At 40.3% G+C, this 14,646-nt stretch overlaps 1 protein-coding gene across 6 annotated transcripts in view; it reads right to left on the bottom strand.

Moving 5' to 3' along the window:
* The window catches only part of trappc9 (trafficking protein particle complex subunit 9), a 253,708-nt gene that overhangs the window by 56,673 nt on the left and 182,389 nt on the right, over positions 1-14,646 (bottom strand). For all 6 annotated transcript variants that reach the window (XM_062029344.1, XM_062029342.1, XM_062029343.1 and 3 more), the window contains one exon: positions 11,572-11,663. In XM_062029344.1, the coding sequence (XP_061885328.1) occupies positions 11,572-11,663 (92 nt within the window). The remainder of the gene's footprint in view (positions 1-11,571; positions 11,664-14,646) is intronic.

Raw genomic sequence — 14,646 nt, 5'->3', positions numbered from 1 at the left:
TCATGGGTCACCAAGTATCACCTCATGGGTCACCAAGTATCACCTCATGGGTCACCAAGAATCACCTCATGGGTCACCAAGTATCACCTCATGAGTCACCAAGTATCACCTCATGAGTCACCAAGTATCCCCTCATGGGTCACCAAGTATCACCTCATGAGTCACCAAGTATCACCTCATGGGTCACCAAGTATCACCTCATGAGTCACCAAGTATCACCTCATGGGTCACCAAGTATCACCTCATGGGTCACCAAGTATCACCTCATGGGTCACCTCATGGGTCACCAAGTATCACCTCATGGGTCACCAAGTATCACCTCATGGGTCACCAAGTATCACCTCATGGGTCACCAAGTATCACCTCCTGGGTCACCAAGTATCACCTCATGAGTCACCAAGTATCACCTCATGAGTCACCAAGTATCACCTCATGGGTCACCAAGTATCACCTCATGGGTCACCAAGTATCACCTCATGGGTCACCAAGTATCACCTCATGGGTCACCAAGTATCACCTCATGGGTCACCAAGTATCACCTCATGGGTCACCAAGAATCACCTCATGGGTCACCAAGTATCACCTCATGAGTCACCAAGTATCACCTCATGAGTCACCAAGTATCCCCTCATGGGTCACCAAGTATCACCTCATGAGTCACCAAGTATCACCTCATGGGTCACCAAGTATCACCTCATGAGTCACCAAGTATCACCTCATGGGTCACCAAGTATCACCTCATGAGTCACCAAGTATCACCTCATGAGTCACCAAGTATCACCTCATGGGTCACCAAGTATCACCTCATGAGTCACCAAGTATCACCTCATGAGTCACCAAGTATCACCTCATGGGTCACCAAGTATCACCTCATGGGTCACCAAGTATCACCTCATGGGTCACCAAGTATCACCTCATGGGTCACCAAGTATCACCTCATGGGTCACCAAGTATCACCTCATGAGTCACCAAGTATCACCTCATGGGTCACCAAGTATCACCTCATTGGTCACCAAGTATCACCTCATGGGTCACCAAGTATCACCTCATGGGTCACCAGGTATCACCTCATGGGTCACCAAGTATCACCAAGCCAGTAAAAACTGGTGAGACTCCTGCTCAGCCTCCCATACAGGACTCACCTAACTCAAGCCCACTTTACCACATTGGAGTGGCTTGGAGTTGAGGAAAGAGTACACCACATGGTAATGTGCCTGCTATTCCAAATACTCACAGAAACTGTCCAACTATTTGACCAGAGTTAGTGATGGTCACAGGTACTACACCACAGGGACTTACTCACACCAAATTCAAGACTCTCATGGGAAAACATGCATTCTACTATTTTGCCAGCACACAGTGGAATGCACTACCAACACACAGTGGAATGCACTACCAACACACAGTGGAATGCACTACCAGCACACAGTGGAATGCACTACCAGCACACAGTGGAATGCACTACCAGCACACAGTGGAATGCACTACCAGCACACAGTGGAATGCACTACCAGCACACAGTGGAATGCACTACCAGCACACAGTGGAATGCACTACCAGCACACAGTGGAATGCACTACCAGCACACAGTGGAATGCACTACCAACACACAGTGGAATGCACTACCAACACACAGTGGAATGCACTACCAACACACAGTGGAATGCACTACCAGCACACAGTGGAATGCACTACCAACACACAGTGGAATGCACTACCAACACACAGTGGAATGCACTACCAACACACAGTGGAATGCACTACCAACACACAGTGGAATGCACTACCAACACACAGTGGAATGCACTACCAACACACAGTGGAATGCACTACCAACACACAGTGGAATGCACTACCAACACACAGTGGAATGCACTACCAGCACACAGTGGAATGCACTACCAGCACACAGTGGAATGCACTACCAGCACACAGTGGAATGCACTACCAGCACACAGTGGAATGCACTACCAGCACACAGTGGAATGCACTACCAGCACACAGTGGAATGCACTACCAGCACACAGTGGAATGCACTACCAGCACACAGTGGAATGCACTACCAACACACAGTGGAATGCACTACCAACACACAGTGGAATGCACTACCAACACACAGTGGAATGCACTACCAGCACACAGTGGAATGCACTACCAACACACAGTGGAATGCACTACCAACACACAGTGGAATGCACTACCAACACACAGTGGAATGCACTACCAACACACAGTGGAATGCACTACCAACACACAGTGGAATGCACTACCAACACACAGTGGAATGCACTACCAACACACAGTGGAATGCACTACCAGCACACAGTGGAATGCACTACCAGCACACAGTGGAATGCACTACCAACACACAGTGGAATGCACTACCAACACACAGTGGAATGCACTACCAGCACACAGTGGAATGCACTACCAACACACAGTGGAATGCACTACCAACACACAGTGGAATGCACTACCAACACACAGTGGAATGCACTACCAACACATCTCAAAATTCACACTTCCCTACTACCGTATTTCCTTGAATTGGCGCCGGGAATATAGTATTCGCCTGCCTAGAATTACAGCCGGGTCAAACTCGTTTCGCAAAATAATTAGCGCATGCTTGGCACTTCCGCCGGGTCAAATATGAGTCATTAAATGACTCCCGCCTCCAGGTGGTAGAGGGCGCTAGTGATCCTCCTTGCGACTACCAGTACTGCAGGAGACAGGTACTGCAGAAGAAGACAACAAGCAGCAAGCATGCAGCAATTGTTTGCTTGCACTTTTAACATGGAGGATTACATATCTAAAATAAAACCGTTTTCTAAACTGGACTTTCAATCGAAGCAGGAGGTAATAATTAAAGGAATATCTCCAGAGACTTTTAAAATTGAAGAAAGATGAGAAAGACTGCCTTTGATCAGAAGCAGCTGCACATGGACCCATCTACAAGTAAAGGTAAGATCATAATAACGTTTTTTTTATTAAATGTGTTTTTAATGATAAGGTATGCGCCGGAGTGAGAAGAGGTTTTAAAATAATTAGAGCATGCTTGCTCATTCCGCATGGTTTTGGTAACCGCAGGAGTGAGAAGAGGTTTTAAATTAATTAGCGCCCCTGCGGCTATTCAAGGAAATACGGTAAATGTTAAAACTGCCATAAAATCCTGGCTCAGCTCAACCTCAACCTGATCTCAACCTAAATTGATCCCCAGGAACTCCTCCAAGCATCAAACAGGTTTATATGTGGTTATAGTCTATATATATATTTATATGTGGTTATAGTCTATATATATATTTATATGTGGTTATAGTCTATATATATATTTATATGTGGTTATAGTCTATATATATATTTATATGTGGTTATAGTCTATATATATATTTATATGTGGTTATAGTCTATATATATATTTATATGTGGTTATAGTCTATATATATATTTATATGTGGCTATAGTGTATATATATATATATATATATATATTTATATGTGGTTATAGTCTATATATATATTTATATGTGGTTATAGTGTATATATATATATATATATATATATTTATATGTGGTTATAGTCTATATATATATTTATATGTGGTTATAGTCTATATATATATTTATATGTGGTTATAGTGTATATATATATATTTATATGTGGTTATAGTGTATATATATATATTTATATGTGGTTATAGTCTATATATATTAATATATGTGGTTATAGTGTATATATATATTTATATGTGGTTATAGTCTATATATATATATTTATATGTGGTTATAGTCTATATATATTTATATGTGGTTATAGTGTATATATATTTATATGTGGTTATAGTGTATATATATTTATATGTGGTTATAGTCTATATATATATTTATATGTGGTTATAGTGTATATATATTTATATGTGGTTATAGTCTATATATATATTTATATGTGGTTATAGTGTATATATATTTATATGTGGTTATAGTGTGTATATATATATATATATATATATATATATATATATATATATATATATATATATATATATATATATATATATATATATGGTCATAGTGTATGTATATATTCATATGTGGTTATAGTGAGTGTGTATATATATATATATATATATATATATATATATATATATATATATATATATATATATATATGGTCATAGTGTATATATATTTATATGTGGTTATAGTGTGTGTATATATATTAAGGCTGAAACGACGCGTCGACGTAGTCGACGTCATCGGTTACGTAAATACGTCGACGCCGTTTTTGTGCGTCGACGCGTCGCATAATTACGTCACACTACCGTCATGGCAGAGCGCAAAGCAGACTGTGCGAGCGAGGGGGAAAAACGCACGCCAAAAGTGGTCAAAAGTGTGGGAGTATTTCAATACACAGCCTAATAATGTTGTTGTATGCACACTGTGTCGAGCGGAAATGGCCTATCATAGCAGCACAACAGCTATGAACCAACATTTGAAAAGAAAACCATCAACCATCAACTAGTCAATCGTCCGCGTGAGCATACGTTGTCATCATTACACAAAAACATGAATGTGTCATTTGTATCTGCTAGGGGTGTAACGGTACGTGTTTTGTATTGAACCGTTTCGGTACGGGGCTTTCGGTTCGGTACGGGGGTGTACCGAACAAGTTTCTAAGCTAAAGCTAACTTTAGCTGCTAAAGTCTTAACAAGTTGCTTTGCTCCTCTGCCTCAGCACGCAGCATTGTCCCACCCACACAACCATCTGATTGGTACACACGCAGCATTGTCCCACCCACACAACCATCTGATTGGTACACACGCAGCATTGTCCCACCCACACAACCATCTGATTGGTACACACGCAGCATTGTCCCACCCACACAACCATCTGATTGGTACACACAAAGCATTACCAGCCAATCAGCAGTGCGTATTCAGAGCATTACCAGCCAATCAGCAGTGTGTATTCAGAGCGCATGTAGTCAGCGTGGAGCAGATAGGTGTTTAGCAGGTGAGCATCAGGCAGCGGACTCTCCCCAAATGATAATAAACACCTCCCAGTCAACTACTAGTAACATCACTATGAGCCCGTTGACCTTCTAGAAACTTAAACTGCAGCTCAGCTCGCTCGCAATCCTGGCTTGAGGTGAAGGCTAATTAGCTCTCAGTTCCAGCCACATCGACCCCTTCTGAGCGCCTATTTTCAGCTGCTGGGAATATTGTAAACATGAAAAGAACCAGAGCATGTAGACATGCTAACCTTTCTTCATTACAACTGTTAGTCACTCACTGGAATGAGTAGAATTGGTTATTGTGTACTGTGTTGGACTGGATGTTTATTTTGCACATTTTAAAAGCAATACTTAATGTTTACAGTGCTCCAGAATATTTAGATTGGCACTTTTTTGTATTGGATGTTTATCTTTATTTTTGCACATTTTAGCAAATAAGCAATACTTTCACTTTTGTTGAAATGTTTACACTGTTGTTACAGAATATTTCCTTTTGCACTTTTTTGTATTGGATGTTTATCTTTATTTTTGCACATTTTAAAGCAAAATAAGCAATACTTTTACTTTTGAAATGCTTATACTATTGCAGAATATTAAGATATGCACTGGATGTTGACTTTTATATTTGCACATTAAAAAGCAAATAAGCTACTTTTAATTTTGTTAAATGTTAAAAGTTTTAAATGTTTACATTGTTACAGAATATTTAGTCATGTTGTTGTCAATGTTGACTGAGTGGCCATACTTCTTTTTTTTTGTAAATAAAAGCCATGCCTTTTGAAAAAACGGGCCTACATTTATTTTTTTCATCTTCATTTTGAATAAAAAAATAATCGGGAAAAGGAAAAATAATCTATAGATGAATCGAAAAATAAATAAATCTATAATTAACCGATTAATCGAAAAAATAATCTATAGATTAATCGATAGAAAAATAATCGTTAGCTGCAGCCTTATGATCCATACCTAAATGTGTGGTATCATCCAAAACGAATGTCAAGTATCAAAGAAGAGAAGAATAAGTGATTATTACATTTTAACAGAAATAAGCAGATATTAACAGTAAATGAACAAGTAGATTAATAATCAATTTTTACAGTTTGTCCCTCATAATGTGTACAAAATAATAGGTGTATAAATGACACAATATGTTACTGCATACGACTAATTAGGAGTCTTTGTTTGTTTACTTACTACTAAAAATGTAAGAATTAGATCAACAGAAGCCAAGTTCTATTTATAGAACCAATCTGCCCTCAAATTAACCTGCTTTTGACCTCATATCTTAACCAACATCATTTTTACATGTTTTATTTTATCATTCTAATCACACCTTTAAATAAACTGAGATCAAGTACAGCAGACAGATGTGACTATTTCAACTAATTCAACAGTTCAATGTGCAAACCAGCCTGCTGCTCAAAGTTGTGAGTAGCAACTAAACATCACATTCTATTCAATGAAGCAGAACTTCTACTTTAGTCAATTTACTTTGGTTAATCAATCAACTGTATAGCAACATTATTTACTGAATATACCTTCAACTAAATAATCAAATAAGCACACAACTTAACAACTGCAAAGCAGTCAATACAGCGTGACCTTTTAACCTCTCCATCAGCACAGAGCTAGTTTAGCAAACAATACATGGGATGTGTTTGCTCCATCAGCACAGAGCTAGTTTAGCAAACAATACATAGGATGTGTTTGCTCCATCAGCACAGAGCTAGTTTAGCAAACAATACATAGGATGTGTTTGCTCCATCAGCACAGAGCTAGTTTAGCAAACAATACATAGGATGTGTTTGCTCCATCAGCACAGAGCTAGTTTAGCAAACGATACATGGGATGTGTTTGCTCCATCAGCACAGAGCTAGTTTAGCAAACAATACATAGGATGTGTTTGCTCCATCAGCACAGAGCTAGTTTAGCAAACAATACATAGGATGTGTTTGCTCCATCAGCACAGAGCTAGTTTAGCAAACAATACATAGGATGTGTTTGCTCCATCAGCACAGAGCTAGTTTAGCAAACAATACATGGGATGTGTTTGCTCCATCAGCACAGAGCTAGTTTAGCAAACAATACATAGGATGTGTTTGCTCCATCAGCACAGAGCTAGTTTAGCAAACAATACATGGGATGTGTTTGCTCCATCAGCACAGAGCTAGTTTAGCAAACAATACATAGGATGTGTTTGCTCCATCAGCACAGAGCTAGTTTAGCAAACAATACATGGGATGTGTTTGCTCCATCAGCACAGAGCTAATTTAGCAAACAATACATGGGATGTGTTTGCTCCATCAGCACAGAGCTAGTTTAGCAAACAATACATGGGATGTGTTTGCTCCATCAGCACAGAGCTAGTTTAGCAAACAATACATAGGATGTGTTTGCTCCATCAGCACAGAGCTAGTTTAGCAAACAATACATAGGATGTGTTTGCGCCATCAGCACAGACTTAATTTAGCAAACAATACATGGGATGTGTTTGCTCCATCAGCACAGACTTAATTTAGCAAACAATACATAGGATGTGTTTGCTCCATCAGCACAGACCTAGTTTAGCAAACAATACATAGGATGTGTTTGCTCCATCAGCACAGAGCTAATTTAGCAAACGATACATAGGATGTGTTTGCTCCATCAGCACAGAGCTAGTTCAGCAAACAATACATCTATGTGTTTGCTCCATCAGCACAGAGCTAGTTCAGCAAACGATACATCTATGTGTTTGCTCCATCAGCACAGAGCTAGTTCAGCAAACGATACATAGGATGTGTTTGCTCCATCAGCACAGAGCTAGTTCAGCAAACGATACATAGGATGTGTTTGCTCCATCAGCACAGAGCTAGTTCAGCAAACGATACATAGGATGTGTTTGCTCCATCAGCACAGAGCTAGTTTAGCAAACAATACATGGGATGTGTTTGCTCCATCAGCACAGAGCTAGTTTAGCAAACAATACATAGGATGTGTTTGCTCCATCAGCACAGAGCTAGTTTAGCAAACAATACATAGGATGTGTTTGCGCCATCAGCACAGACTTAATTTAGCAAACAATACATGGGATGTGTTTGCTCCATCAGCACAGACTTAATTTAGCAAACAATACATAGGATGTGTTTGCTCCATCAGCACAGACCTAGTTTAGCAAACAATACATAGGATGTGTTTGCTCCATCAGCACAGAGCTAGTTTAGCAAACAATACATGGGATGTGTTTGCTCCATCAGCACAGAGCTAGTTTAGCAAACGATACATAGGATGTGTTTGCTCGATCAGCACAGACCTAGTTTAGCAAACAATACATAGGATGTGTTTGCTCCATCAGCACAGAGCTAGTTTAGCAAACAATACATAGGATGTGTTTGCTCCATCAGCACAGAGCTAGTTTAGCAAACAATACATGGGATGTGTTTGCTCCATCAGCACAGAGCTAATTTAGCAAACAATACATGGGATGGCAGCACAGAGCTAGTTTAGCAAACAATACATAGGATGTGTTTGCTCCATCAGCACAGAGCTAGTTTAGCAAACAATACATAGGATGTGTTTGCTCCATCAGCACAGAGCTAGTTTAGCAAACAATACATAGGATGTGTTTGCTCCATCAGCACAGAGCTAGTTTAGCAAACAATACATGGGATGTGTTTGCTCCATCAGCACAGAGCTAGTTTAGCAAACAATACATAGGATATGTTTGCTCCATCAGCACAGAGCTAGTTTAGCAAACAATACATGGGATGTGTTTGCTCCATCAGCACAGAGCTAGTTTAGCAAACAATACATAGGATGTGTTTGCTCCATCAGCACAGAGCTAGTTTAGCAAACAATACATGGGATGTGTTTGCTCCATCAGCACAGAGCTAGTTTAGCAAACAATACATAGGATGTGTTTGCTCCATCAGCACAGAGCTAGTTTAGCAAACAATACATAGGATGTGTTTGCGCCATCAGCACAGACTTAATTTAGCAAACAATACATGGGATGTGTTTGCTCCATCAGCACAGACTTAATTTAGCAAACAATACATAGGATGTGTTTGCTCCATCAGCACAGAGCTAGTTTAGCAAACAATACATAGGATGTGTTTGCTCCATCAGCACAGAGCTAGTTTAGCAAACGATACATAGGATGTGTTTGCTCCATCAGCACAGAGCTAGTTTAGCAAACGATACATAGGATGTGTTTGCTTCATCAGCACAGAGCTAGTTTAGCAAACAATACATAGGATGTGTTTGCTCCATCAGCACAGAGCTAGTTTACCAAACAATACATAGGTGTTTGCTCCATCAGCACAGAGCTAGTTTAGCAAACAATACATCTATGTGTTTGCTCCATCAGCACAGAGCTAGTTTAGCAAACGATACATAGGATGTGTTTTCTCCATCAGCACAGAGCTAGTTTAGCAAACAATACATAGGATGTGTTTGCTTCATCAGTACAGAGCTAGTTTAGCAAACAATACATAGGATGTGTTTGCGCCATCAGCACAGACTTAATTTAGCAAACAATACATGGTATGTGTTTGCTCCATCAGCACAGACTTAATTTAGCAAACAATACATAGGATGTGTTTGCTCCATCAGCACAGAGCTAGTTTAGCAAACAATACATAGGATGTGTTTGCTCCATCAGCACAGAGCTAGTTTAGCAAACGATACATAGGATGTGTTTGCTCCATCAGCACAGAGCTAGTTTAGCAAACAATACATAGGATGTGTTTGCTCCATCAGCACAGAGCTAGTTTAGCAAACGATACATAGGATGTGTTTGCTCCATCAGCACAGAGCTAGTTTAGCAAACAATACATAGGATGTGTTTGCTCCATCAGCACAGAGCTAGTTTAGCAAACAATACATAGGATGTGTTTGCTCCATCAGCACAGAGCTAGTTTAGCAAACGATACATAGGATGTGTTTGCTCCATCAGCACAGAGCTAGTTTAGCAAACGATACATAGGATGTGTTTGCTTCATCAGCACAGAGCTAGTTTAGCAAACAATACATAGGATGTGTTTGCTCCATCAGCACAGAGCTAGTTTAGCAAACAATACATGGGATGTGTTTGCTCCATCAGCACAGAGCTAGTTTAGTAAACAATACATAGGATGTGTTTGCTCCATCAGCACAGAGCTAGTTTAGCAAACAATACATAGGATGTGTTTGCTCCATCAGCACAGAGCTAGTTAAGCAAACAATACATCTATGTGTTTGCTCCATCAGCACAGAGCTAGTTTACCAAACGATACATAGGATGTGTTTGCTCCATCAGCACAGAGCTAGTTTAGCAAACAATACATAGGATGTGTTTGCTCCATCAGCACAGATGTGTTTGCTCCATCAGCACAGAGCTAGTTTAGCAAACGATACATAGGATGTGTTTGCTCCATCAGCACAGAGCTAGTTTAGCAAACAATACATAGGATGTGTTTGCTCCATCAGCACAGAGCTAGTTTAGCAAACGATACATAGGATGTGTTTGCTCCATCAGCACAGAGCTAGTTTAGCAAACAATACATAGGATGTGTTTGCTCCATCAGCACAGAGCTAGTTTAGCAAACGATACATAGGATGTGTTTGCTCCATCAGCACAGAGCTAGTTTAGCAAACAATACATAGGATGTGTTTGCTCCATCAGCACAGAGCTAGTTTAGCAAACGATACATAGGATGTGTTTGCTCCATCAGCACAGAGCTAGTTTAGCAAACAATACATAGGATGTGTTTGCTCCATCAGCACAGAGCTAGTTTAGCAAACGATACATAGGATGTGTTTGCTCCATCAGCACAGAGCTAGTTTAGCAAACAGCAAGCAACAATACAGAGCGTAGTCAGACCAATGTGGTCTGCAAGGAGCTCGTCCCCACCAAGACCAGCAATACCCCCAACTTAGCGATGCTTACCCTTAAGAGCACAGCTTCCTGGCACTTGATCTGCAGAAAATAGTTCTTCTCAGGTTTCTATGTTTACATTTTCACACTTGAATAACCATTTCTTACATATTCCTTATTTTTGCAACTTCATTTAAAGATTATTGTGAAGTGTGTGATTGTACTACGTTTGTTGGAGTGTCATGTCCGCCCTAGTATATTCCAACATATATCTCTCCCGGTCCCCATCTTCCACAGGACATAAATGAGTATCCGTGTAAAAGCCTGATGCGTGAAGGTATTTGTGCTGTGAACACAAGCAAAGATGACAGTAAAAGTGGGCAATTAGACTAACTCTTTCAGACACCAGAGGAAAGCATCCCTAATTGAGCCTGTGATAGTTTTGGCAAGAGAAAGGCGTCCTAATGGGCTGCAGCAAATGACTTGGCTCTTGTAAGGAGGACACGCCTCCTTCAGGTGATCCATCCTCCTCCTACAAGAGGCCACATTTCCATGCTTCCTTTGCACAATCATCAACACGTGTGAAGCACAAACTGAATCAAACGTGATGATCACAGATGGCGCCACCAAAAAAGAAAGATCCCTGGAGGTGGGCACATTAGGCCGCCTCCCAAATAGACGTATTATGTATGCAAATAAAAAAGATGGTGTGGGAGGAGACTCACCCCACTGCAGGGGCGCCAGCTGCAGGTGCTCCAGGACCAGCTGGTTGAGGACTCCCTCCACGCTGGCCTCGCCGCCACGCCGCAGGGAAGGGTGGCTGTGGTTAAGGACCAATGGCGGGAAGAAACTTTGAAACAAGCGTGTTGGCTGCGACACAATAATAATCCATCATCGCTTGCACATCTTCAACAAATATTAGCATAAAATGTCCTGTCAGAATAAAACCTCTTTAAACCGCAGTCAACTCACCCAAAGTGCAGCGGATCTTTGTTTCAACGCCACGTTCTAAAAATAATCCATCCATCCATTTTCCTCCGCTCGTCCCAAAAAAATAAATAAATGGGACTAAAAGAGCAAAAGTAACGAGAAAATGTTGCGATAATGACACAAACACAAAACAAATAAAAATATAACCGACAGATTGTCTCAAAGTTGAAACATTCAAAGTAAAAATAATATATATTGCATATTTGTGTTTGCCATAAAAAAACGTTTTCTATGACAAAAAGAGCATTAAACAAACAAAAAATGTTTTAAAAACGTATAAATGACAGATAGATCTGAAGTTGATCTCAAAGTTGAAAGTAACAAATAAAATATGTTATATGACTTATATTTAGGAATGGGGCCATTGGAGTCTGATTGTTTTTTACCTGTCATTGTTTAAAAAATAATAATGAATCAAAATCAATATTATGAATGAATGACCCATTGAAGGCTCCGACTACTTCTAAATATTTGTTGGGGAAATATTGCACATTTGTGTGTTTGCCATAACAACAAAGTTTTCTATGACAAACAATGCCCAGCAGGGGCTGTAACACGCACAATAAACGTAACAAAATACACAGAACGAGCAAAAAAAGGTACTTATTACCCTCATTTTGCCTAAATCTTCATTGGCTTTGGACCAACAATCCCAGAGATATTTCTGCACAACAAGTCAGAAATGGTAACACTGGCGAGCAGCAGAGAATATCTTGCTTTATTCATTATTGACGTATTTCTTGCCACTTTATGTATTTTTAATGAGATTTCCAGTTCATTTTATCTTCTATTGTTACCCAAAATGTGGTTTCTTTTACTCTTTCAATGTCTTCTTGGTCTATTTGTCTCTCTCTACTGTTACTGAATAGCATTATTTTACTTTCACTGAGATTCAAAGATAATCTTTTCAATGTATTCATCTATTATTATTATTATTTGTATTATGTCCTGAACAAAACACAGGTGTGTTTACCTGCTACAAGACTCTATAGTGGCTGGCCCTCCAGTCAACTTTCACATCTCATACTTCTCCCAGTTTGCGGGGAAATGGATATAAAAGTTTCCTGCATTGTAGGCAGGTGGAGCAGCCCCATGTGGTACACCTTGAGACAAGCAGTAGAAATGGATGGATGGAAACAGAAGCGCCACAAACAGGATCAACTCAACCCTGGTAGCGGTCATGGCGCCCTGTAGTCATGTGACTGCCTCGGAGATGATCTCAAACCTCTCTATTTACACAACAATGCCACTAGTGGTGTGCCAGAGAAGCACTTGATTAAAGTACAATGTTTTATTTTCCTATATTCAAACACAGTGTTACTGTTCAAACTGTGTGAAAAACATGAAGTATACTCGTTACATAAAACATCTGCCTTGTTTATAAAGCCTACTCTATTTTACTGTTGCTCATTAAAGTGGTAACGGAGACAATATTTTAGAGTTGTGGACCTTGCGGATACAAATAAGCACAGTAGTGATTTTAGGCTTGCTTTCTAGCCAGGTGCAGCAAAGTCAGCTAGGAAAATGTCGGCAGGTGTTGGACCTTGCTCGCAGGTGAACTGTTAAGAGTTAGCGATATGAAAGCATGTTATTAAGGCTTCCAGATTGATTGAAACCCCAATTCTTCAGAGTTTGCACTGGCTCCCTGTTCATTTTAGAATTGATTTTAAATCCTTGCTGTTTGTTTTTAAAGGCCTACTGAAAGCCACTACTAGCGACCACGCAGTCTGATAGTTTATACATCAATGATGAAATCTTAACATTGCAACACATGCCAATACGGCCGGGTTAACTTATAAAGTGACATTTAAAACTTCCCGGGAAATATCCGGCTGAAACATCGCGGTATGATGACGTATGCGCGTGACGAAGTCCGAGTAACGGAAGTTATGGTACCCGTAGAATCCTATACAAAAAGCTCTGTTTTCATTTCATAATTCCACAGTATTCTGGACATCTTTTGCAATTTTTATAATGAACAATGAAGGCTGCAAAGAAGACAGTTGTAGGTGGGATCGGTGTATTAGCAGCGGACTACAGCAACACAACCAGGAGGACTTTGTTGGAGCGCTAGCCGCCGACTTCACCTTGACTTCCTACGTCTCCGGGCCGCCAAACGCATCGGGTGAAGTCCTTCGTCCTTCTGCCGATCGCTGGAACGCAGGTGAGCACGGGTGTTGATGAGCAAATGAGGGCTGGCTGGCGTAGGTGGAGAGCTAATGTTTTTAGCATAGCTCTGTGCAGTCTGGTTGCCAAGTTAGCTTCAATGGCGTCGTTAGCACAGCATTGTTAACCTTCGCCAGCCTGGAAAGCATTAACCGTGTATTTACATGTCCACGGTTTAATAGTATTGTTGATTTTCTATCTATACTTCCAGTCAGGGGTTTATTTCTTTTGTTTCTATATGCAGTTAAAGCACGATGCTATCACGTTAGCTCGTAGCTAAAGCATTTCGCCGATGTATTGTCGTGGAGATAAAAGGCACTGAATGTCCATTTCGCGTTCTCGACTCTCATTTTCAAGAGGATATAGTATCCCAGGTGGTTTAAAATACAAATCCGTGATCCACAATAGAAAAAGGAGAGAGTGTGGAATCCAATGAGCCAGCTTGTACCTAAGTTACGGTCAGAGCGAGAAAAGATACGTCCATCGCTGCCTCTCAAGTCCTTCACTGTAACGTTCCTCATCTACGAATCTTTCATCCTGGCTCAAATTAATGGGGTAATCGTCACTTTCTCGGTCCGAATCTCTCTCGCTCCATTGTAAACAACGGGGAATTGTGAGGAATACTAGCTCCTGTGACGTCACGC

The sequence above is a fragment of the Entelurus aequoreus genome, linkage group LG20 (assembly GCF_033978785.1).
Source record: "Entelurus aequoreus isolate RoL-2023_Sb linkage group LG20, RoL_Eaeq_v1.1, whole genome shotgun sequence".
Classification (NCBI taxonomy): Eukaryota; Metazoa; Chordata; class Actinopteri; order Syngnathiformes; family Syngnathidae; genus Entelurus; species Entelurus aequoreus.
This window is presented reverse-complemented; position numbering and strand designations above follow the sequence as displayed.